Source organism: Aythya marila (genome assembly GCF_965140915.1).
Source record: "Aythya marila genome assembly, chromosome: 4".
NCBI classification, from domain to species: domain Eukaryota; kingdom Metazoa; phylum Chordata; class Aves; order Anseriformes; family Anatidae; genus Aythya; species Aythya marila.
Genome location: NC_139045.1, coordinates 45,459,194 through 45,484,977, shown reverse-complemented (window position 1 = coordinate 45,484,977; position 25,784 = coordinate 45,459,194). Strand labels below are relative to the sequence as shown.

The 25,784-nt window shown below is 49.5% G+C and overlaps 1 protein-coding gene across 5 annotated transcripts in view; it reads right to left on the bottom strand.

Moving 5' to 3' along the window:
* AFF1 (ALF transcription elongation factor 1) overlaps positions 1–24,893 on the bottom strand; it is a 67,075-nt gene extending 42,182 nt beyond the window's left edge. For 2 of the 5 annotated variants that reach the window (XM_082759247.1, XM_082759249.1), the window contains exons 1-3: positions 12,847–12,994; positions 1,873–1,993; positions 540–1,448 (exon numbers count right to left, since the gene is read on the bottom strand). In XM_082759247.1, the coding sequence (XP_082615373.1) occupies positions 540–1,448; positions 1,873–1,993; positions 12,847–12,971 (1,155 nt within the window). In that variant the 5' untranslated portion in view covers positions 12,972–12,994. Of the gene's footprint in view, positions 1–539; positions 1,449–1,872; positions 1,994–12,846; positions 12,999–20,395; positions 20,440–24,754 lie in introns of those variants that run through there. The other 3 variants (XM_082759251.1, XM_082759250.1, XM_082759248.1) reach the window with 3 other exon arrangements.
* Between the last annotated feature and the right edge of the window lie 891 nt (positions 24,894–25,784).

Here is a 25,784-nt window from a genome sequence, read left to right as displayed (position 1 = left end):
AATGACTGCAAGGGCAGAGCACACGATGCCAGATATTACAGAACTTCTGGGCTCTTATCATTGAGACGTCCTCCTCTGTGCTAAGATTTAATTAAACCTTCAAAACGTGCTCAAAAGGGATGTGAAGAAGGAGAAAACAGAATGGTGATGTGTTTTCTGAGGACACTAGGCTAAATTTTTCTGGCAGAAATCTACATCATGTTTCTTCATTGCATTCTTGCCTGACGCACTACGGTGAGATCTTGCAGACTGACTTTGGTGAACTCTGGGGTGCTCAGAGTCACTTACCACAGCACCCCAAAAACCTGAGCCTATGGGGTGACCGTAGAAATCACCAGACGATCAGCTGTCCCAATATTCTGCCAGTTTTTGGGGCCTCTACCCACCTGCACGGAGATACAGCGATAGAAAGCAGCCTCTCTAACCACAAAACCGTCAGCGCTGCCAGCGGCCAACAGAACAGCAACTGTTCTTCAGTGACCTGCTCTCCCACGGCTTAAAATACCCCGCCAGCCAAGCCCCCCGACCACTGCACTCACCTCAATGGGCTCAGCAGGGATTTTCAGCTTGGATAACTTGGCTTTGGCATTGGCCTTCAGATCTGAGATCTTCTCGTACGGTTCTGTATGGTACTCCTCTGGGAGAGGCTTGAGCTCCGGGGACTCTACTGGGGCCTGATCTTGGCCATCCATCGGCCTGACGTAGGCGGTTGGTTTCTGCTGCATTGCACTGGTTTTTGATGGCAAAGGTGGGGGAAAGGTCTGCGAGGAAGGCTGAGTGGTGCCAGCCAAGTTAACGGCTGAGCTGTCCCGACTTTCATTCTCCTGTGAGCCTGCCACTAGGTCCTGAGGTGATTTCGTTTGAGTGTAGGTCGGCCCATGACTTTTGCTGCTGTTCTGTGACCTGGAATTAACATGCTGGCTGGAATGTAGAGGTGACAGGGGCGTCACTGGAGTAGACAAAGGTGACAGCAATGGAGAAAGCTGCAGAAGGGAGGCCTGCAGTTCGGTAGCACGACCCTCACCAACAGCGCGCCTCTCGGTTCTCTTGTGGCGAGAACCTGTGTGACCTTCCTGCCCGCCGTGACCGTGTTCTTGACCTTGGCTCCGGCCGCTGGACAAGCTGTGACTCTTGGCGTGCAAACCTGACGCTGGTTCTGCTCGTGATTGTGCCTTTGGGTAGTGAACGGAGTGGCTTGGAGGGGGGGGAGCTACAACCGGAGGTCCCATGTGTGGATGGCGGCTCGCATGGTGGAATGCAGATGGTGCATGGCTGGTCTTTTCAGGGAAGAACGGGCGATCAGGCTTTCCTTGAGGGATCAGAGGAGCGATGCTTTTTGGTATTCCTATGAGATTCTGATGGCACCTGGCGCTGATAAGCTCCTTGACCTCCTCATAATTGCCCAGCATGTTCTGAATACGGCTTGACAACTCATCCTCTTTGTTAGTCTGAAACAGAAGAACAGAAAGTGGGAAATTTAAAAAGCACAGAAAAAAAACAACCTCAGAGATCAAGCTCGAGAAGAGACACCCTTCAGGATCTGATTTTAACTGCCACGCATCACCACAACTTCAGTTAGGCAAGCTCATTTTGTTTCTGCAGGCAGTCTCTCCTAAGAGAATCAGACTGCTCTCAGCAGCTTCCAGGCTACAGGAGGCCCCTGAATGCAGCTGCCCACCCCAAAGGCCGTGCTGCACACTGCCACCTGCAGAGCTTTATGAACACACACTGCTGATTTAAGTGAAGTGGATGGGATGTTACTTTTGTTAATATTGTACTCAAGCCAACCATACTTTGCGCAGAGGCTGTGGCTCTGCTCTGCTGCCCCAACCCTCCTTTCTCCTCGCCCTCCAGACATGGCCCAACTGTTACCTTGTAGGGCTCGGCAAAGAGCGGGGCGTTCTCACTGAACTTGTCTCTCTCCTGCAGAGCCTCCTGATTCCGCCTCTCTCGCTCTCGAATACGCAGCAGGTTTCTGTCCTCATTGTACAAGCTTCAGGAAAGAGAGAATAAAGGGTGGTTAACATTTCACCAGCAGCACTGTCAACAGACATCTCTGCGCAGAACCCTTAGTTTTCAGACAACTGTATAACACATAGCCATATTTAAAGAGAAGGTCTCAGGAATTTGGAAAATACCAGACCAAAACCCTTCCTGAGCCACAAACGCACAGTCCTCGCTCCACCAGCCCTACATCCAAACAGCAATAAAGCTGTCTCGTATGCACAGCGGGAAGACTTTATGGAAAACCAGACGCTGTAAGCCAATGCTCCTCTGTGAAACACTACTGCAAAACAAGGAAATTCATCGCTCAAATATTTCTGGACATGTAGAAAGAAAAATCATGCCAGCGTAGCGTGCGGACGCAGGTATTTCAGCCCTCCTTCACCACTGTGCAGCCCACTGCATGCGTGCAGATCCTCTGCTACTAGTTTGGCTCTGAAACATCCCAGTGCGGAAGGGATGAGCCACGTCTTGCCCACGAGCAATGCCTTCTCAGCTATCACACACACACAGCCACCTACTGAAGGTTTAACTCGCCCTAGAGGAGCCGAGGTTCTGCTCCAAGAGTTAGCCAAGAGGTCTGAGGACCGCACAGGGGTATTCCTGACTCTGTGCAAATCTGGAAGAGGATGCTGCCTGGTGGCAAATTTCCATACATGGAACTGCAGCAAGGATGTACTTGTGCCACTGAGGCAGAAAAACACATTCAGGGGTCAGAAGACACACATTTAAAATAGTTTCCAACTTTTGCTAGTGCTGAATGGTTTCCAAACATAGCAAACCAGAAGTTTCCGTCTCTTATGCTTCCAATTACTAGGTAAGCCACTTCTGAAAACAATGCAAGAAATTAAAATAATCAAAAGGACCCACAGATCACCGATTTGGTAAATACACTCAACCCGTCTGTTAAAAACAATATGCAAGAGAAACATTTCCGCTGTGCATCTGATGTCATCTCGCATGTGAAAAATGTCCAATCTCTAAGCACTTTGCTGGTCAGCTGCCCTGCGTGTGCACGCTGGGAAACCTCTGTCCAGCCAGATGTGAGAGAGAGCAACTGCAGAATAAAAGAATTAGGGCAAATTAGACGAATTCTTGGCTGCATCCACTCCTTGAAACCGTGTGTATGTGAGAGAGTTCTTAAATGAGTGCATTTCACATTGACAGTATTTCTAAACATTTCTGTCCCAGTTATCTGGAAAATTTTTCCTGAATGAAACATCATTTTCCAAACATTCCAGGAAGTAAGAAGTGATTCCGTAAATATCCTTTATATAACTCTAAAAAATATTCCCTTCAGAGCAAGCACGAAAAAGCCCTCAAACATCTTTTTAACTGCTAAGAAGTTGGCTGCTAGCACCAAGCAATCCCCTGACATTTCCCTTGTACACAGCTGTGAGATTACAGCCCCATTCCAGGCACGCTGATGCCAACCAGAGGATAAACTTGTTGCAAGATGATTGAGATTTAATGTGGACCAGATCCTCTCCCCCACAGGCCCTGTCCCATTTCCCAGGTGGCTGCAGAAGCCAACAAAAGCGGAGCAGGGTGGCAGCCCTTGGTGGCACCCCTCACTTCTTTTCCTGTCTCCTTGCCCTACAGTCGTCCCTTTCCCTGAGCAGACTGCACGGCTCCCTTGCAAGCAGCTCTCCTGACCCCTGTGTGGGCTCATTTCCTCCCTCACTGTGACCACGTGCTGGGCTCCAGCTCTGCTCCCAGCCCTGACTTCTGCCCACCAGAGCCAGCACCGAGTCTATATTAGAGGCTAACAGCAGCATTCAGTTCAGTGCCAGAGATACAACGGGAGCATGCACGCAGAGCCAATGCCTCGTGGTGCCCCAAGTCCTCCCCCAGCCACACAAGTGGCAAGAAACACGAGACAGCCTGCAGCTAAAATTAACTCTTCCTCCTGGCCATCCCAGGAGACAGCATTTGCTACTACAAACAAACCTGGGAGTGTTTACACACAACACAGTTTGCTTACTCTGGTCACATGCCACATACTATTTTTTTTTTTCATCACACACACCTCTGAGGGAAAGCAGAAGACACACCTTTTGGACATAGTCCCAATACAAGCTGCAAATGACTTCCTAAAACACATTTCTCCACCATTTCCTTTTGCTATCAGTTGTTTGCTATCAGTCAAGTTTTCCCCTGGCCGTGCTTAGGCCGTTGTTTCCATTGCTCCGTGGGCAGGAGGACACGCAAGAAGTTAGCGGACACGAAGGGGATCTACTTTTTGCAATGTGACAAAGAGTAACAAGAGCAAAGCTCCTTCTCCTCCTTTGTGTTTTTGGATACACATATGCATTTTGGCCTGCACGGCACTGACAACACCTCAGGCTGCCTCAATGCACACCGCGGATACCAAGCGCTTGGTTCTTTGCACTACAACTGCTGCACTAAATACCCATCCTTGGCTTTGTTTGTTTTCTCCCAAGTGCTTATTAAATTACTGACAGTGTTGGCTGAGGTACAATACTCACAGATACTGTGCTAGCTTTCCCCAGCACGGATTTTGCTAATGCAATTGGCAGATTGTTGAGGCACGCTTCAGATCCAGGCCTCCCGCGGGTGAGCTGCTGAGCTGGCATAGCTCTGTGCTGAAGCATGAGATCACAAGGAATGAAAGCAGTTTAAAATACTCGTCTAAACTACACAGAAGGGCAAAAGCAGCAGACAAACCATCTGTCAAATCTCATTTTATCTCCCCAGGTGAGAAATGGTTTGCCTCTTTTGGTGAGGATGGGGAAGATGAAGGCAGGCCTCTTGGAGAATGCTGTCACAACCAAAGGTGTAACTTCCCTTCTCCCAGCACTCCTGACCGTCACAACAACCTCAGTTACCTTCAGATATCCTTTTTTTTTTTTTTATGCCTGCCTTGTTGTTTAGCAAGGCTTTTGCAGCAGGACCCAAGAGCTGAGGTCTGACATGGCTCACTCTGGCGGTGCCCCCACCGCAAGGTGCTCAGGGCTCGCAGAGCCTCCAGCTGATGTGGGGAGCTGGGACCAGGGGAAGGATGTCCACGATGTGGCCTGTGCTCTCTCTGTGCGTGACAAACCCATACAGAATTCAACTCCGTATCAGCAGTTTTTGTTAATGAATGTTAAGAAGGGCAGGAGCAGTAACCTAGCCAGATGACCTTTCTTCCAGAAAAAAACACCCAAGATCACACCACTATCACCAGTAAGCCAAGACTGAAAAAGCACCTGGGGTGATCCACAAACATCAGCACAAGTGCGTGTGTATCTTGCTGGCGGGAAGGGCGCTGAGGTTATGAATCGCTTCTCAGCTCAAGCCAACGAGTGGAAATTCTGACCCAGAGGCTTCGCCTTTTGGTCACTTGTCCCAACTTGCGGAGCAGGTGGGTGAGCCAAAGCCCACTGAAATAGGCATAAATATCTTTATTGACTTCAATGGACTGCATGCTGGGCACCGAGTGAGCATTCTTCAGTCATGCAAAACAGGCCTGACCTTGGGCACAGATGAGCAACGCAGAAGGAAGGAGCGTCGTCACTTGGACGCTACGCAGCAGCTCACAGGGCTCAGCTCCGGCGCCTTTCCAAAAAGGAAAACAAACAACAAACCTGAAAACCTTAAACATTTAGAGTTTGAGCTGCTAGGCGTTAAATGTAAACCAAAGCAGTAGTGCCACGTTAGTGCTCGCACCACAGGACTGCATTTTGAACTCTTTAGCAGCAGCAGTAACCTCACAACTATTAAGTTAAGCAGACGGTGTGTGTGCACATCCATCCAGGAGCAAAAACTGGCAGGAGTGGAGGCAAGAGGAACATCAGTCGGAGATTTTGAGAACACAGAGGGGGGAACGCCCTGGGGGCTGTTTGTATTTGTCCTGCTGGGACAATGCCTGCTGTCGGCAGGGAAGGATCAGGGCTCTGACTTCACGCTGTGCCCTGCCACAAACGTCTCACAAGCTCTCGGCTTAGAGAAGAGAAGCAGAAAACTCGCAGGCAGTTTAACAGCAGCAGTAAGAAGGATCCAAGCCACGTATTATGACCTTGCAAATTGTTTTCTAAAGCACCGCGTCCATGTGGATTATGGATATCCTTCTATTTCTAGGCTGGCAAGCATCCAAACTCAGAGGCATCGAGCTGTTTTCCTCACAGGTCCTGATTACATCCAAACAAAAGGAAAACTCTACAGAGTCCCAGCTTGCATCTCCTGCAACTGTAATATTTCCAAAGAGACAGAGCTGTCTCTGCTCTGTGTATCCCAGCGCTGAGCACAAAGCACCTTACGTGCTGCCTGCTGCAGGAGCAGCAGCTGGAACACGTCTCGGGACCTTCTCTTTCCCTGAACCCTCCTTGACCCGCAGCCCGCTTCCCAGCAATAAATTCTTTTTCAAGAGTGTGTGAAGAGAAGAGGAGGAGGGACCGAGGGGGTGGAGGGATGCTGCGTTCCTGCCCTGGAGCCAACAACAGCAGGTCTGAAAGGAGACCAGCGTGCCGGCTCCGGCGGATACAGGCGCTCTCCCACGTATGGGCTGGCAAGCAGGGCTTGGCGGGCTGCCCTATTCCCCCCGGCACTGCATGGCCGGGCAGCTGACCACCCATCCATCACCTCGGGACGTCACCCGCTCCATTTTGTGCTCAAGGAGCCCCATCCACGCTCATCCTTGCTTCCCAAAAGCTATCGGACCGGCTTTCCTTCAGAATTTTCCTTCCACTTCAGAGCACAGAAGCGGACACACTTTCAAAAGCAGAAAGGGGATAAAAATCTCGTTGTGCAGTTGAAAGAACCTCCCTGAAGTTTGCTGTAAAAGCAAACCCTTAAGTTAACTGAAGACAGAAGCTAAAACTTTGAGACTGATCTCCCTGACATCGCCGTCTTCGCCAGGGTTTCAGATGCTGGCACGTGGCTGTCCAGCCCATGATGCCATTTTCAGAAAATAGACGGCTGCGAAAGGAAAGTCTGTCTCTGCTCCTGACCTGCGTCTTCTCTGCACGAAAACAAAAGTAAAATAAAAATCTGCTTTAGTTTTAGTTGCAGTAAGATCTGCTGCTGGCTCCCAGAAGGGATTACTCCAGCAGCAGGGAAGGGGGTGGATAAAGGCTGAAAGCAAACACAAACAGTGCTCACTTCCTTCTGAACAACCTCTTCCTCCAGAACATTAAAAGGGAACATTTCCTTTTAGCACAACTGCAGGAAATCACAGATTTATTACAGCTATTTTGTCATTAAAACCGATTCTCTTTTATCACGAGAAGCTGCCGATCAACATTTCTCAGGGCTGAGGGACACGTTCCTGCCTCATTTGGGAAGCAGCGCAGATCAGGCTCGGCTCTCGCCTTACAAGGCGGCCGCGAGACAGGCAGATCAAAGCCAGACATTAAAGCTAACACCAAACACCATCAGATGAGCCTCGTCCCAACCTTTCCTTCCTTTTCCTTGCTGGAAGGGCTGCTTCACGCCACTAAACGCTACTGCACAGAACAGAACGAGCCGATAGAAGCAAGCATATGGCAGAGGCGCAGCAGATGGCCCAGTTAGCCAATTATTTGCTGCATCATCATCACAGACCAGCTTCGGTGCATGCTCTCCAGTTTGGTTAACTTAACCAATTTAAGTTGGCTTTTTCCAGGAAAAAGTCATTTTTACTTAAGTAACGCCAAACATCTCCCCACTGCCTCTCTTGCGGTAATCTGTGGGTTCAAACTCCTACTTGTTTCCTATTGCTGTTGCCAAGTTTAAAAATACATTAATTACTCAGTCCTTAAAAGGTTTCTGCTTCCTTTTGGCATCGGTAGGCCTTGATTCACCCAGCAGCTCCCAGGAGTAAGCCCAAGTGTCTGCTGAGAGGAGCTGAGCCCCTGCAGCGCCTGGTGACTTCAGCAGCAACGGGGAGCTCTCAGCCGCTCCTCACACGGGACAAAACCTTCACAGAATTGGCCCTACAGCCCCAAACACCCACAGCTCAGCTTCCACAGGCACACCACTCACCCTACGAACTGAAACATGTGCTGAGGGCCAGCCTTGCTTAACAGCTGTCTACAGCAGCAGCCTAAAAAACCTGCAAAGACGTGACAATTATTTCATACAGCCTCCACTTTGTCGTCTTCGGTAAGAGCACGTAACTACGCTGTAGTCAGAGCCCCTCAGCAAAGCAAGAGAGGCAGTCTCTCTGCCCAGGATGCCCCAGAAACCGAGTCTCCAAAGAAATCCAGGCTCGTACCCTCTCCCCGGTAGGCTGATGGTAATAGAAGGCTGTCGGGAAAGGCGTTAATTACAAGTTCTGCAGGGAACACGAAAGTTGTCATTCTCCATCTAAATGCAAATATACCAGGAGGGCTTCTGAGAAGGTGTGGATGTGTGAAGAGTAATTACAAGGAGAGCAGCCCAGGCGGCGGAGCAATGATGAATTTAAGGCTTTGTTTGATCTGGAAGTGGCAGGCACAGGAGGAAATGTGAAAAATTTAAATCACCGGGTAGAAGCAATGAAAAATCCTGACCACTTTGTCTCTTAGAGACGGGCGCTCTGTGTACAGCAGCCTCATTCATCAGGCACACGTCTGCAGGATTTCCCCAAGCCAAGTATGTGGTCCGACCACCTTTCAGCCCCGGAGGCACTTCTGTCTCTGCGGGTAAGTTGAGGAAAAGAGAGGAAACTGTGAGCAGGCAAGAGGAGCCTGTGTCTCTTGTCACTTTGTCGACAAGGATCAAAAGATCAGCCTGCTCGGGACACAGATGCGCACACAAATCGCTGGGGTTGCTTTGCAGTGGGCAGAACTTCGCTCTCCTACTGAAGCTGAAGACTTCAGCCTGCCACTGAGGTGGTTACAGCCCAGCAAACCTTAGCACAAGTGCTCCAGAGGCCGTGCTGAATGCTCTCGGAGAGCAGACCAACCTGGGCTAAGTTTCGATGGTGTTCCTAGAGGCACGTGCCTTGCTCTGACAGCACCTCCCATCCTGGCTGGGAGAACCTGCCCCTCGGAGAAATGGCAATCCCTGCTGCTCGGCCAGGGAGGGGACCCTGAGTCACCACCCATCACCCCCACACCGGTCTGAGAAGAGTCCTGGAGAAACGAGCACACCGACAGAGCAGACATTAACCCTGTGCAGGTATTTACATCACGCCTCCCGAGATCAAAGGCTGCTGCGAGTAAATACGAGGCCTTGGCATTATCACCAAACACACGGGGTGGGGTGTAGCCCTTCCGCCAGAACACAAACTCTGGCTCTGCTCAGAAGTTGAGCTCTGAGAGAAAACGTCGACTGACAAAGCACAGGGAAAACAGATTTCAAAGACCATCTGTGTAGCGTTGGTTAAGCACCATCCCTCACCACCGTGACTGCAGAATCACCATCAACTTTTCACCCATCACTCTCCATCTTCCTTCTGGACATACCCGGGTGTCACCCTGCAGGATCTCAGGCCCACCCCTGCCAAGTCTCACTTGTTCTCTTCCTGACGGCTCCTCTACGCTGAGGCCAGCTCCTGCCTCAGAAGTTAATTTTTCCATCAGAACAGCCACGCTGCGTGACACTTGCCGCGGCTCTGCACCAACAGCCTCGAGCACTTGCCTTCACGCCACGATCTCCAAATGCCTCCACACGACAGAGCAAACATCAGCAGCATTTCGTTTTCCTTCTGAACACCCACGGGTCCACCAGCGATGAACAAGATGTGCTCGAGGACACGAGCACATCCCACCTTTCCACTGACAGAACCGACAGTCTTAAGAGCCTTGGGAATTGCTGCGTGCAGGCCTGCTGTAGTAACTCACCACTCTGCTTATCCTACACTGCTTTAGTATATCCAAATCTTTTGGGATTGCTTAAGAATGACGCAGTTTCTGGCTTTCAATGCACAAGCAGGAAAAAAGAGTCATTCCTAAAACAAGCTTCTTCAATTACTACGGAGCATTTACTTGGTGGATAGCTTTAAGCCCTTCATTTCCTCTCCTGTCTCTCCTCACACCCTGAGAAGCATGCAACAGCTTCTCCGATAAAAAGCTATGCCCCACTAGCAAGCTCTCCCTGGTTAGGAACAACAGACTATCAGCAGCTATGGAATTTATGCCTGTGAATCACCCTTGCTACAAAAATGGCTATTCCTTTTTAGCTTTCTCTTTATGTTTTTACCTACCAAGCGCCATGCAGGCTAGGAGAGTAACCTTCCCAGCACGTATACCTGCCAAGTGCTTCCCTGCCTCGCTGATGCAGCAGAGCTCCCATCTACGAACTGGGACATATTTGTAGATCAAAGCCCAGACGTCCACCAAATAGAGGATAAGAGGAAAAAAAAAAAGTCATTACAAAGCCCTCAGCAAGTGTCATGCACTTCTCTGTAGAACTAATGCAAAAATGACATGAGGGAAAAATAAGGAAATGAGAAGAAAAACACAGGGAGAAATAAATCTTCAAAAAATTTTTCTTCAGTTGTCTTATTTTTACCCAGTGATTTTTTTCGTGTTAGATCTTGAGATCTTGAGAAACCTGACCAAAAAAATAAACTGTCAATGTGCAAGGGCTGATGGGGGCCGGTCTTGTTCCTCAAGACAAAGCATTACAACACAACCTTGATGCGAAGCAGCTTGAGGAGGAAGCGACCTATTACACCAAGGAAAGTGTGTGCTTAACTCACCACAGACGTATGACAGCACACCAGGGGCGCAGAAAGGCTGCTGTCACAGTACACGGCCTTCTGAAAAAGCAATCTGATTTCCAACGTATGCAACTCAAATGTGCCACCCAAAGCCTGGATGTGTTTTACCTATGGCAGTGAAGAGAAATCCTCCTGCAGCTTTTACGCCAGCTGTTCCATGTGCAAACCTACCCTGGACACAAGAGCAGGATCTGTGTTTACCCCCATGTCCCATTTTCAGGATTTAACAGCCAAAGGTGGTCATACAGTCTCCCATCAACAAAATCCACCTTACGTCTGCCAGAGGTTGAGCGCAGGCACAGCAGCAGTAGGGTAACAAAGCACTGTGTGCAGCCACTGGGCAGGAGCTGTTTCAGAGGCACTTACCCTGGCCCTACAGCACCAGGAGCTTGCTGCAAGGGAGTTTTCCACTCAAGGGGAAATGGGGGAAAAGCACTTTGCAGCTGGCACACGCTAGGGATGCGTACAGGAGATCAGATGTGGCTGTGTCAGGGTGGCACAGCGGCCATTTGCTTGGAGAAAGACAAGGTCAGGCAGTAGGACACAGAACAGGACCTACAGGACACGCTGAAGGCTCCTCCACCAGGGCTGCGGTACCTGGATCACCTCCCACTGCTCAGGAACTGACTCAGCTGCAGCATCACCCACTCCCAGGGTGTTTCTCCCTCTTGATTAGCTGCATCCCACTCATAATGAAAACAATTAAGTCAGCCCAAGAGACACAAATAAACCCGGATCAAGTGTTAGCTTACAAACCGCAGCTTCTGAAAACCACGAGACTGAAGTGAAGTACGTGGAGGAACGCCGAAACACAAGTCAGCCCAAGCACGGCAAGATCCTCCAGCACTGCAATCCAACACGCACCGCCGCAGCCGGGCCACGATCTCTGTGCCAAATCTTGCTGTTACGGCTCTGCAAGTCAGTTATAGGAGCAGAGGAATGCAGCGGCTACCACGTGGCAAGCAGCAAGCCTCTTCGGCAGGGACGGGCTCTTGCCGCGTGCGAACTGCATGAAATCTTCTCTCAGCATAGCCACCTGCCTCGGTATTGCTGCTCTCAACAGAAAGGCAGCAGCTCTGGGGAACTGCTCTAGGCTTGCCTGGGAAGAGAAATAAAACCTCCATTCTGTGCCATTTATGTGGGAACTATCCTGCCTGTCGATTTTCATTGAAATCCTGTGTGAAGTAGCACTTCTTGTCCTGTACAATCAATTCATTGGTGACATGCTTACAGACAGCAAGAGAACAAGGCATTTGCAGCAGAGAACTACCAAGAGAGGAACAAAATCATGAAATCAGGCTTCTGTTCCCTTACAACAGGCTCCAGAAGTCTTTCACAGGCAGATCTGAGATCATAATCTCAGATTTGGGAATTGGAGAATTGTAAAAACTGTAGGGGTTGGAAGGGACCTCAATAGATCATTGAGATCATTGGGTCCAAACCTCCAAATTTCATTCATTTGTTCACACAATCACAAGATTTTGATTCCCACACACCCGTTTTCATTTTACTGATTGTAAGAAAGGAACTGTGATTACTTGGAATTACTTTTTTCTTCACACCAACTGTCCTAGCATCGTGTTCCTGACCTCGCACAAAAGTACTCGGTAAAGCAAAGCCCAGTGGTCCCCCAGCACACCTGCTCTTTCCTAGAGGGCCCCACAAAAATGGGGAGCCTTTCAACAACTGTTGTGGTAAAAAGCTCTGAAAAAAAAAAAAAAGTAGGTTACAAAAAAAATCCAGATATCAACATATCAGAAAAAAAAAGTTTAATTATCCACCTGAAATGGCTCTGAACAGCAAATCAAGGATTCATGTCTTGCAATCTATTATTCTACCTCAGTTCATCCAGCAATGCTTATCGCAGGTGCAAGAAGTCAAATGCAATACATTTTCTACTTTAAGGCTACATTAAAATTATTCAAGCAGATGTGCTCTTTGTTCACTGATTTTATAGAACTGGCTCCTTAAATCCTCTTAGAAAAAAAAAAAAAAGCACAAAACATTGCTCTCCACTGCACCAAAGAAGTCTAACAAGATATATGTTGTTGGGTGAAAAACCCAAACCCTGCAATGTTTACTGAGCAGCTGCTTTGTGCATCTGCCTTTTAAATCTCTTGTTGAACAGCATCCTCACCCTACAGCCACCGCCTCTGCACGTCCAGCTGAGTGAGCACGCTGCTGGGTTTCTGCAGAGCTGGCCACCAGCTAACCTTGTGCAGGCTGCACCAAGCAGCTCCTGAGTCCAGCAGGACCCGAGTGCTACGCGGTCCGTCCACGGGTGCCCCATCACGGCCACGCTGCCAGCCAGTGCCCCCGTCCTCATTTCACGTGTCATTTCCAACGACACCTCATTTCAGTGTCAGCTGCGCTGCCTGCAGGCCACCGGGTTTGACACGAGCAAAATCAAGGAGTATTAAAGGCTTAAATTCTTCCATCCTTCCATAGAAACGGGCAGCAAACAACTCATGCAACAAATGACAAGGTTTCCTACTCCCCGGAGTTTTCCCTTTATATAACAGCACGTACCGAGTAACAGGTTGAACAAGTCTTATCTGCATAGCAAGGACTAAGTAGGAACGGAAAGAGATTAGCACTGTTTGCAGAAGAAGCCTGCTTATATGCTCAAAAGCCTATTTAAAAAAATCTTTCCTGCAGCCTCTGCCAGGTCCCAGGTATTCCACAAGTATTTCCTAATTTTTCCATCCACACTCCGAACCGTCTGCACATTTTCCCATGGTTTGTCGCTTTTGTTTGATTTTATTAAGAGGTTTCCAACCGCATTGGAGCCATCCCTCTGATGTCTCTCTAACAAAGCGGCTCATTGTCATGCAGAAGGGCTTGGAAAGCATTCAGACCATGCAAGGGCAATAATCCGCGACAGGGCGCATTAGGCAGGTACTGAAGCATGCCTAATGCACGTTGCAAAGCATATGCCCCTCCAAAACACACGCTGAGGTGCTTCGCCTTTCCTTGCTGCTGCTTGCTACAAATACGTGCCTGCAGTGCCCTTTGCAGGGGCTGCAACCAGCAGCAACTTGGGCAGACACGTGTGTGCTTCCCGGAGAGCCCAGCCGCAGCACAGGATGTCCCCAATGTGCAAGGAAAGGTTTGGGCAACCGAGGGGCTCCTGCCAGCACGTGGAGCCAGCACGGGGATCACCCACGGTACGTGGTGGAAAAGGCAGTGCTGGCAGGAGCCAGCAAGGCCGCTTCCGAAATGTTTACCCTGTTTGTGGACTCGCTGATAACCCCGCTCTGCTCTGGAGGGCACGCAGCTGTACAACCAACGCGCTGCCACACCACCATGGAGCCGCCCTGCTTTCGCCTGCTGCTGCTCAACCTAGGCGAGATACCCCAAAGAGTGACACGGCGTCTGTAAGGCCTGATGGGCCTCGGGAGGCTTATGGTGGTCCCCAGAAATCCTAAAGCCGACGTGCCTGCAAACACCTCCCCTCCCATGCGCTGCTTTTTGTGCACCACACAGCAGCCAAAGCCGTGATTTTTGCAGGGAGGCTGAGGGACAATGCATTTTCCAGCTGAAATGGCAAACTGCTGCACAGCAGGAGTCATCTGCCAGCAACTGGGCGATCTGCTGATGAATACTTTTTTGGGGTTGCCTCAGGACAGCGCAGGCATGTGTATCTTGCCACTATTAATTAATTGCTCTTTGTGTATTTATCCCCGTAGAGTTTAGGTGTCCCACACAGCAACTACATCAAACGAGGCAACTTCTGCCTCCAAAAGCACTTCTATCGGCCGTTTATTTGCAACGCTTAGCTTGATGCTCGGACTGGCAATAAATTATCCTTCTTAAGTGTTCAGCCTATTTCATTTAATATTCTTCCTTCCCCAGCGCCCCCCTGCGAGTACAGTAACCACGGGGGGTGGATCGGCATCGACAGCACTGCAATTAAGAGATTACTCTGTGAGGTTTTGTATTTCTGCCTGGTTTCGTGTTCCCGTTAAAAGCACTTGGTTAAACAACCGAGCAACTGAAGGCAATGTAACCACGGGAGCCTTGCCAGCAGGTGCCCGGTGAAGCAGCCCCAGAAGGGCAGGCAGCGCTCGTGTGGGAACAGAGGCAGGTTCCCAAAATCAGGGAGAGAACAGCAAGAACCTGGGTCAGAGCCAAGAGCCGCTGGCTGGACACCCACAGGCAGGACAGGAGGGTTTCCGTGCAGACGCAGCAGCTTTGGTCGTGACGAGAAAGAAACTGCAGGTTACTGCTGGAAGCTCCCACTTTGTCACCTGCAAAACTTCAGCCCTGAGACAGCATCGATACCATGAAGCCACCACCAAGTACCACGGCTGTGACCCACGAGAAAGATGCTCTTCCTCCTGCTCAGCTTGGCAGGAAGCTCCCGGAGCGAGCAGGCAGATCAGCTGCAGTGCAAATCAGAGAGGAAGCTGAACAAAAATAGGCCTATCTCAGCCATCACAACATATGGTCACATCACACCAACCTTGCTTGCCTTTTTCAAGGAAAGCAAAACCTGCCAGCCAACTGGTAAAAGGCAACTAGTTAACATCCTTGTTAATTACGTTACAGCTCTTCTATTGTATTGGCTTCAATGCCCTCTCCGTCACTCTGTTTCCAGTTTGAACTCTCCAAGGGACTGGGATCTTTCCAAGCCTGTTCTGAACTGCCATCCTTCTGCCTGCAGAAACCACCACTCTCAAAGGAAGTCACATCTGCTCTGATGACAGCGGTGATTTCATGCCAAACCTGCAACCAGGGCTGGCAAATTACACCAAGGTGCCGTAGGATCTCGCAGGAGAGGCTCCATGAGGCACACGCAGCCTTCTGTCCATTCAGGACTTCTTCCAGGGGCAGGTCTCCTCTCTGAAGAAACCTCTGGAGCCTCTGCCCATTCACTGATTTTCACAGCAGCAGCCCATGGCCTCTTCCAGTCCCCATCCTCTATGGCATGGAGGCAAGAGGCAGCTTCAAAAGGAGAAGTGAATCAACACCGCCTCTCCCTGGGGTTCCTCGTCCTCAGACCTCCCACGTGCCTCTTCCAGCCAGGCTTATTCATCGCCCTGAGCAGGAGGCTTTTTGCTCTCCCAGGGTCTCAGCAGATGCCCTGCATTAAGCACCACGTCAAATTTCCAAAGAAGCTTTTAAACCCTTCTGCGTATGCTGCCAGGGATTCTTCCTCATCCCCAGCTTGTGCTTTGCCTCTTTTTTTTTTTTTCTTTTTTTTTTTTTTTAAAGGGAACAGAATTTTCCTAAATCCCCCACACATACTCTCTGCAGAAGTCTGTATCTTTCCCATGTTACTCAGTGGTTCGGTTGTTACAGTTACCAAACACACCACCAGAAACACACAAAGGTTTTTGTACAACAGCTGCTGTATGTTAAGTATTTCTGGAAGCACCTGAAAAAATGGGCAGGAGGAAGGAACAGAATCACTATTGCTTCTTTTGCCTGTTCTACCTAAAACCTTGCTTTTATCCAACCTCACCTCAGAAAAACTACTGGAATCCTTTCTGGCCAGTAGTTTGCTCTAAAACACCTTTTTTTTTTTTTTCCCCCAACTTAACACTTCTTTGCTTTATAAAATGCCATTTGCAGGAACCAACACAACAGAAGAACAGGAACAGAGGAAACGGTGAGACTAAATGCCTTCCCCTCTCCCACATCACTTCTCTGTCACGCACACAGAGAAGTCACTCCTCGGCTTAAAGCTGTGAATCAGGAGCCCTTTCTGAGCACCTGCTCACACAGATGCAGACACAATAAACATCCTCCACATTTCACTGTCTAGCTCCAGGTCAAGAAGTGCTGTTGTGCATACGCTCCAGTGGGGCTCTTCACTGGAATGCTTTCTGGAACTGGACTCGAGAGCTGAAAGGCAACGAGGAAATCAGATCCTGATCGTAAAAGGAGTTGATTGCCTTACGCATACAGGCTAAGCTTTTCATAAGAAGGGTTCAGCTCAGCTGGCCACGAGCTGGACCTGAGCACAAGTGACAGCGCTGGAATTTGGAGCAGAAGCCATGCGCTGCTTCCATCCAGAGGCTGCTGCATGCTGGGAAGACGTGAGCTGTTGTCCTTGCTCACCGAGGGGCAAGAGAAGAAAAAGTGGTGAAAGAACCATTCAAGGACTTTCTTAGAAAAGTGCATGACTGAACCGAAGACCTTTTACAAGCACCGTCTTAACTCCAGTGACTGCTGCCGGTGTCTCAGCCCTCCGAGCCTGTTTCACATGTGCTGAGGGACTCCGCTAGAGGAAGGAAAGGAGCACTGAACAAACCTAAACAAATCATTATTTGCTTGGCAGATTACTATGCATAAATGGCCTTTAAAGTTGTTGCACTCAAGTAAACGTAGCTTATATCAATTATCATCTGTAAATTTCCTTTGTTAAGCTGAGAGCAGAGTGGATGGCACATTTTCAAAGGAAGCCATTTTAAAAAAAAGGAAACCATTACCTCGGTATTTAATACACGCACAAAGGAACAGGCACATGAAGACATTATTCTCCTGATATTTCCCCCACCCAGAAGTTGTTTATTTCTTCATCTGGCCCATGATCGACATCTCTCACCCACCAAGGTCACAGCAGGAAAGGAAAGGACCAGAGGAAGACATGAAACGGTGGATGGCACAGAAACCCCTCAAAAGGGAAGCAAAAGATAGGCTCAGGGCACAGAAAGAAGAGAGACCTCTTCACAACGCCATTTCTATCTGACTTTTTCAAGGGGTGGGGAAGCATGTTACATTACTTTTGAGTTTTATGTTTGCAGTCACTGAAAATGACTTTTTCTCCCCTTTGCCCCTGTTCTGGCTAGCACAAGTAATTGTTGCCAAAATCTGAAAGCCCCAAGAACCAGCACTCTTAGGAGAGCTGGGCGGGCACAGGGCCACGTGCACCATCCTCACCTGAAACACCAAGTGATCCGTGCGCGTTGCCACCAAGAGAAGTACAGCACAGAGACAAATCCAGCTCTTAGGGCAAGGACTGAGACATAAGGTACAGTCTGTGAAAGGTCTGAATGTCAAATTACTGTTCATTAGAGTCAAGAAACAATCCAGATCGTGTCTGGCTTTGCATGCATTGCAGGATAGGTTTGTTTTGGTTTTGTTTGTTTTAATAAAATAGCACTTGGGAACATATTTTAATCAATTGCTAAGCTTCCACAATAAATTCACATAGTGGAACAACATCAACACACACCAATACAGCTGCCAACAACCAGCCTGAGGTGGGTTTGGTTGCAATTATCGGATTATGTGGCAATTACACTCTGTTTGCATTTATTTAAAAAATCACAGAAGGAAGGTTCTGGCTGCGAAAAGCAGTGCTAGACTGTATCAGATGTCTGAGCTGTACGGGAAAGAACAGCAACGGGCTCCCTGCCCATCCATTCCGCACGTCCCTCCAAAACCCTATGAGAAAGGGATGTGTAGTTTGGGAAACCCACCTACCACAGGGCCGCTAGCTTGACAGACTTGGAAGGCAAACACCTTCCAAACCACCAGGAACCAGACTGATTCATGTATTTTGACAAGGTTTGGGAGCTCTCGAGCAGCGCTGCTCAGCGACGTGCCAGCGGAGTAGTGGTGGAAACACCAGGTCGGGGCTGTGATGTTTTGAGACACTCAAAGGCCAAGCTCATCCCATTTACCCGTCGAGGGCTTTTGACTGGTTGACAAACACTTGTATCCTGCTAAGACAAACTAGAAAGTGAAGCTCTTTTTCCCCTTAAATAGAACTTACTGAATATGTTAAAAATATTTTTTTTTCCACAGGTAATTTATGGAAAAAAAATCTCCAGCATCTGTTACAACTAGATGGCCCAACTCCTACAGCACTATTAGCATCATCCATGCTCTCCTTCAGCTCTTGTACTTGCAAATCCTTGATTACATTATACCATCTAACTGACAAACTCTGCCTTCTCCCAGCAGGGAAGAACTTCAGCTAGCTCCTCCAAACATCACATCATTTTTATCCTGATAGCTTGAGAACACTGAAAAATCCTGTCCGGGAAGAACAAAAGACAGGGAGCTATTCCTTTATCAGCATGTGCTGTAACAGAGAAGGCTGGGATTTTTGGAACAAATCACAGAGAACAATGCATGAAAGCTCTGGGGCACTAATTGACCCAAAGTATTTTTTTCAAAGGCGAAACATTTGAGTTGCTGCATTTTTCCATGTCAGCCACTTTAGGAAGTTTTTTGGTCTGTTATTTTTAATGCCTCGATGTATGAGTCAACTGATTTTCATGCGGAATGGCACGGAAAAAACGTCTCTGAATACCACATCTCGTTATTGTCGTGCCTCTGAAAAGAGACAAGACTTTCTCAAAGAAAAGAACACAAATCTAACTGTTTTTCTTTGCCTCCAGGATTTGGGCAGTTCCACAGAATTTTCTTAGTCTCTAGACTAGCAGCTTCATTCAGGCCTGTGGTCCACTGCACAGAACCAGGCATTTACTCCTGGGAGGTTCACAGAGCCAGCTAAGCACAGCAAGCCTATTATTAATTTGCTGAAATCAGCCTGTGTACAGTGGGCAGGGGGTTGCAAACAGATAAAGATGATAAACGGTGTTCTCAAACCTCGGCGCAATGATCGCGTTCCCCTTAAAAAGCATCTTTGGTCGGCAGGAAGTTATGGAACATCGTCTCTTAAATCAAGGATCTGTGAAACTAAAAAGCCATCACTTCCAACATTTCACAGACACAGCATTTAAACACACTGAAAATCACAAGCTTTCAACATAAACGTGCATAAAGCACAGTCATAGATGGGGGGAAAAAAACAGCGTATAGACTTGACATGCTTTTGAATTGGCACTGACAGAGCTTTAAAACCAGCCGGTTGTTCCTGCAGGAGGAGCACTGCATGCTGCACTGTCATGTGAGAACCTCGGCCGGCCACCAGTTCAGCTCAAAATCACAGCAGACGAGGCGCAAAGTCTCCGGTATAATCACCACTTCGCCTCGTTTCCCCCCAGACAGGTACCACTACCAAACGCCACCTCCTGAAGACACGATGTGATGTTTTAAAGTAAGCAGCTGCACACATGATTTTTGCCAAAGGACATGCAGCAGGGCAGGGAAGTAAATGTGTTTCTTGTTTCCAACTATGCTGCAGTAGCAAAGAAAATCTACTTTTCCTCACCTCTGCATCTACAGAAACCATGGGGGGTTCAGTGCTTTTAGGATAGGCAGTTCCAGGAGCTCAGAGATACGATGGAGCTGACGCCCGGTGCTGGCCAGCAGTTATCTCACCTCTGCAGCCTATTTCTTTGCCTGTACTTCCAGCTCGCCAGCCAAACTCCTCCTGGTAAACACACAGGCACTGGTGGCTCTGAGCAAGGCCAGCTCCCTGCCCCAAATAAACGTATTCCTAGACCGACAACAGCCTGTTCTCAGCCCTGCCCTCAAAGCTGGGTGTTTTCTCCCTATCAGCCTGCTGGGGAGAGAGGAGCCTTGAGCAAGAGCTGCAGAGCAGTCATGAGGGAGAGTCGCTCAGCCATACTTGCAAAGATGGATTAGCTCTGTAATACGTTTGTTAAATACAATCTCACAGACTACAGAAGCGCAGGAATACTGAAAGCAATTTCTTACCAGGTGTCTCGAACTCTTTGAAGATGTAAAAACTCGTTTACCACCACACATTTTAATAATTCCTTGCAAGTTCAGATGCTACCAGCTGTCAGTGTTTCAAACTGCAGTGCCTGTAACGCAGCTCAGGAAAGGAGGAAAAAAAAGACTTGCCTTTCAGAGGAGGTACCCGCACTCACATACCTCGCATACACACACCAGCTGCCAAACATACTGTGCCACGAAGGTGCTGCTCCTATGTTGATGAACAAACACATCAATTACTGCTTATAGATTATACCATAAATGGTATTCTGAGCAAAGAGGTGTGTATATATACATACATACATATCTCAAACACTAACATACACTTCTTCTCACTTTGCTTTTCTTTAAAAAAAAAAACAAAAAAACACACACACACAAAAAAAAAAAAAAAAAAAACAGCATCTGCTGTACTCTTCCTGTTTAGGTTTTGGCGAGGATTTTTTTTTCCTTTAACAAGTACACAATTGAAACCCACACTTTTTTTTTTTTTTTTTTTACAGTTCTGAGAATGAGTTTTACTGTTGTCACAGAGGTTAACCATTAACCATTTGCTTGTTGACCTCTCTCTGAAACCTAAAGCAGGGGCATTGCTTTCTCTTAACCCGCTGGGTAACGCTGCAGAACAACGCTGGAACTTCCCATCCCTGTTCCAACAAACATTTAGCACAACGAAAAATGACAGCTCTAAATATTAAACAACAACCAAGGCTAATGCTGAAGACAAATGCGTGCAGGTGAAGCACAGAGCAGCCGTGATGAAGCTGGCTCCCTCCCCTCCATGTGGTAAAACCAGGCGATGTATGATTTCTGCACCTGAGCAGTGCTTCCCCAAATTGTCTGTGAACACGCAGCTGGGGAAAATCTGCACAAGCACTCATCTGCTCCCTGTTAAAGCCTTTTACCCGAGCAAGGCAGCTCTGCCTTCATCCTCCCCCGGTGACATCTCGGAGCGCTGTCTGCCCCAGCCAGTCGCTCCACCCCAGCGCTACGTGTGCCTTCTGCCCTGTATCATGGCCAGAACCAGCCCCGGGAGCCTGAGCTGCAACACGGAGCACGGCCGTGCTTTTTTCATGGTGATGTACCGCAGGGAAAAAAAAACCTCTGTGCCGTGTTCAAGCCCGAACAGGATGAGTGCTTGCCTATAAATAGAGGTTAAACAGCCTCTGAGCTCCCCACCGCCCTGTACTTGCAGCTGGCAGGAGGAAGGCTGCCTGCACGCTGTGGAAAACTCTCCCTCGCCTCCCTGTAGCCCACCACGACAGGAGGAACAGTCTTAGCAGCTTCCCTACGTAGTTACTGAGGTCCCTTCGATAACATCTTTTAAAGGATTTAAGAGCTTTGTGCTCTCACTCACTGTGGCTACACACAGAAAGAAAAGGCTGAGGAGAATTGATGCGGTTCATGAAGAGCTCACTTCCTGCTATTTGTGCTGCATCCTGCACTTTCTCCTAAAAAGCAGCAAGAAGATGCCTCCCTCTACAACACAGATTCAGGCCCAGCACAAATTACTCGGTCTGAGGAAATGTTCCCTTCCACCCCAGGTCTGGCACACCATGATAACAGCATTTCCAAGGTTTCGGGGGACTTGGGTCCTACTACAGCTTGGACCTGTAATCCCCACCACCCTTAACAAATAACCTGGGTGTCCTCTTCCCTGGAGGAGCTCCAGTCGTGGGCCATTTCCAGCTGGGCTGCCCCACAGCCAGCTCAGAGAGCCCAGACAAGTCAGCAGCTGTGGACTGAAGCTCCCCAGGAGCCTGCAAAGCATGCTGCAGGGCAGTCAGGCATCGCATGCCAGAGAAAACCCAAGTGTAATTCTCCAGGAAGATTTTGGAGAAATGCGGAGGATGTTTTAGCTTTCAACTTACAGGTAAGGCTGTTTCAGCCCTTCTTCACCTGCCTCAGCTGACTGGAATGCAGTATCACCAATACTCGCACCTGCCTGTATCAACAGGACCCACGGAACAAACATGTTATGAAACGTGTCTGTCGATCTGCCCTGGAAAGCTGCAAAATGACATGGAGCAAAAATCAAGCTGCATCATTCAAAGTGCCTCTTCCTTGGGAAAAAGCCTCGGCATCACTCCCTTTAGAAGAGACTCTTTCACTGCATTCACTGTGTTTTAAACGCAGGTACAGCCACAAGGTTTTTTTTTGGCACATCATCTGCTCCTTTTTCTACCCCAATGAGTGGTCCAGCCCCGATCCGAGGCGCCTCTGGGGCCAGCTGTGGTGCTGGGGCTGTTGGGGTGGAAAGGGATGGCTCCCCAGGGTGCTGCCCATCCTCACCCTTCCCTGCAGGGCCAGCTCAGAAGGAGCAAGGTGAGCCCGGCGGGGATGATGGCACGACACTGATTGCACACTGCTCTGACTGTGCTGCCCTACAAAGATAAGGAAACGCAGCTGGTTCTGCCTACCTGCAACCACACTGAGCACATCCAAAGCCAAGTTTTACAACAAGCAGGAATTCTTAGATAAATACAGTGTTATTCTGGATGCTATCTATGATTTTAAGTGTAACCAACAGGGTCCACAGCTAATTTACAATGATCCTGACCAGCCCAAGAACAGCAGCCTACCTCTTCAAAAAAGCAGCTATGCATTTAAAGCTCCTCAGCTTGCGATTGCTGCAGCAGGGCTTGTTTTTTAATGAAGGAGGGAGCAGAAGAGAGCTGGGCTCCACCACCCGGCAAAGAAGCCACATTCTTGTGCCTCACTGACCTCTGCCTGGAGCTGTCACATTGACAGAGGGTCTCGGTCGGTCCCGCATACCTCCTGGGGGTCCTGCCATACCTCAGAGCAGCTGCGTAGCACTCAGCATCATACCGTAGCCAACAAGACAGTGCACTTCTCCTTATTCTGCTCAACTCTGCTTCTGAATTTCACGCGTTCCCGAATACAGCACAAAAACCTGACCGAGGCCGTGCTGCCCGGGGACACTGCAAGCAGCAGACCAGCCGCATGTTCCAGAAGTGAGTGCACAGAGAGCTACAGCTGCAAGCCAACAGCTCAGCCAGCAACTTGAAAACAACCCCCCTACTTTCTAAACACAGAACAACCCGGACCGAGGGATGGTTTCTCCACCTAATGGTTCTGGATATAAGCTAATTACAGCAGCCAGTGGCAGAAGCTGATTCATCTCAAACAGCTAAAACAAAACACCCAACCCACCGTGTAATCCATTCTTAAGATTTAGTATGGGAAAAAAAAAAAAATGTTCCAGCACCCATTAACACATCAGTTTCTCGCTCATTACTACTGCAGTTTTTAAAATGCTGGCGAGCAGCAACAGGCACGTTTTACCACACGGTTTTCTTTACCCTTCCACCCTTCAGAACAAGGGAATCCAAACGCTATGGGAGCTGCACTGGATCACAGCTGAAGCTGAAGGACGGATGCAGGATTTTCTTGCTGCCAAACCCGCACCCTCCCCAGGCTCACATCCCCTGCACTAGCTGCGCATACTGAACACCCAGCATGTGAGAAACAGCAAGCCCAAGCAGACGGAGGAGTGCCCGAAGACCTCATACCGAGCGATACCCAAACACTGTGGTGTTCTGTATCACACCACCTCATCAGTAATTTACTGAGCTTGCAGGTTTTTTTTTTTTTTTTTTTTTTTTTTTTTTTTTTTTTTTTTAAGAAGAGATGCAAAACCAAAAAGCTCGCCCACATCTTTCATCAGCTGCCTACCAGGGAGAACCCTCTGGCATGTTTTAACAAATTCATTCCAGAGACGTTTGGCCTCTCCTTCCTATGCAGCATAACTCCAGTTATTTATTGCACATACGCGTTCACCCCTTGCTGTTGAAGAAAAGCTTTTATGCACTCATACAGCACGTATGTGTTGCAATGAGGCGGATGCCACAGCCAACTTGTGCCCCCAAAAGAGGAGTATCACAGGCACTGAGCTTACTGGTAAACGCAGCCTCTCTCTCTCCTGCAAGAGATTCACTCCTGCTGCTCATTTTCACTCCTACTCCCTTTTAAACGTGTTTTAAAGCGATCAGCTTTAAACTTGAACGAAGCACACAGGGGTTGCCTTCTTACTCACCGCACCAAAACGCTCTGACGCAGCTTCACCGCGTCAGAACCGTGCTCTGGGAGCGCTGCCTGGCCCCGGAGGGTTACAGATGGGGCTGGGGGCTGGCACCCAGGGGACGGCCCTGAGACCTGAGGCAGCCGGCCAGCCCCCAGCCTCGGGGCCCGGCCAAGCCTCAAGGCCAGGCAGCAGCGCTGGGGATTACACCGGACCCTCTCTTGGCATGTGGGCCTTGTAAAGCGACACACTGACAACAGAGGCCAGTAAATCGTGTGAATCAAAGGGGGAGGCCAAAAAAAAACAAACCAAAAAGCCGGAAAATCAAAGCTCGGTCCCTTTGTTAAGCACAACCCTGCCTCCATTTTCCTTCCTGCGCACCGGGCAGGCAGCCCGGCTCCTGAAGGATCCCCCACACCCCAAAAACCCCTCACAAACTCCTCACAGCCCCCCCAAACTCCCCTCACCGCCCGTACCTGGAGTGCGCAGCCATGGCGGAGCTCAGCGCCGGGCCCCCATGCGGCGCCGCCTCAGCCGCCGGCCGGCGCGGGGCCCCTCGGCCATTTGGCGGCCGCCCGGCAGCTGCTCCTCAGCGCCCCGCTGCCGGGGCTGGCCCCGGCTCCCCCCCCCCGCCCCACGGCCGGGCCCTCCCCCGGCTCCTCGCACCGCCCGGCGGCGGGGAGGATCCACCGGCAGCCCCCGGTGCCGCTCGAGGGTCCCCGGGGAGGCTGCGGGGCCCCCCCCGCTGTCGCCGCCCGGCTCCGCCCGGCCCCGCGGCGGGCAGCGAGCGGGGGGCGCCGCGGCCCGGCCGCCGCCCCTCAAGGCGAGCCGATGCCCCCCGCACCCCCCCCCGCGGGAGAGGCGCTGTGGTACGGCCCGGCCCGGCCGCTGATGGAGGCGCGGGGGGCGGGCGGAGCGACTGCAGGCGGCGCGGGGGGGGGCCCGCCTCAGCCTGCCAGCTGTGGCACGGTGTGGAGATATCGGGTGTTCTAGCGCCTGTCCCCAAAACACGACCGATTTAGGTCAAGTGGCACCGAGGATGGACACTCTCCAACCCCTCTGTGCCAATATTCATCTTCTCTACCAGGACACTCACCTCCCTTAACTGGCAAAACCTGGGTTCAGCGCGATGGACATGACCAAAAAGAGTACAAAAAACAAAACAAAACAAAACAAACAAACAAAAAAAAAACCTGCAGTTTTCAAAATTTGTCTTTTCTTCGTAGGGCTTGATCACACCATTTAAAATTATGACTTAAGAAAATATATATACATAAATAATCCCACATCCTCAATCTGTCACTTCAAGGAACTTCATTTTTCCCCTAAGAAAATGATAATGCCAAGAACCTGACATCTTCAGAGCAAAGGACGTGGTTCACTGCTGCTAGAAACTTCTAAGGATGTAAGCATAACCCAAAGCACTGATAGTTAACCATACTGTTACTGGCACCAGGACTGCATTCCCAGCCAGTGTTTTAGAGGGGCTTTCCCCCAAAAAGAAAG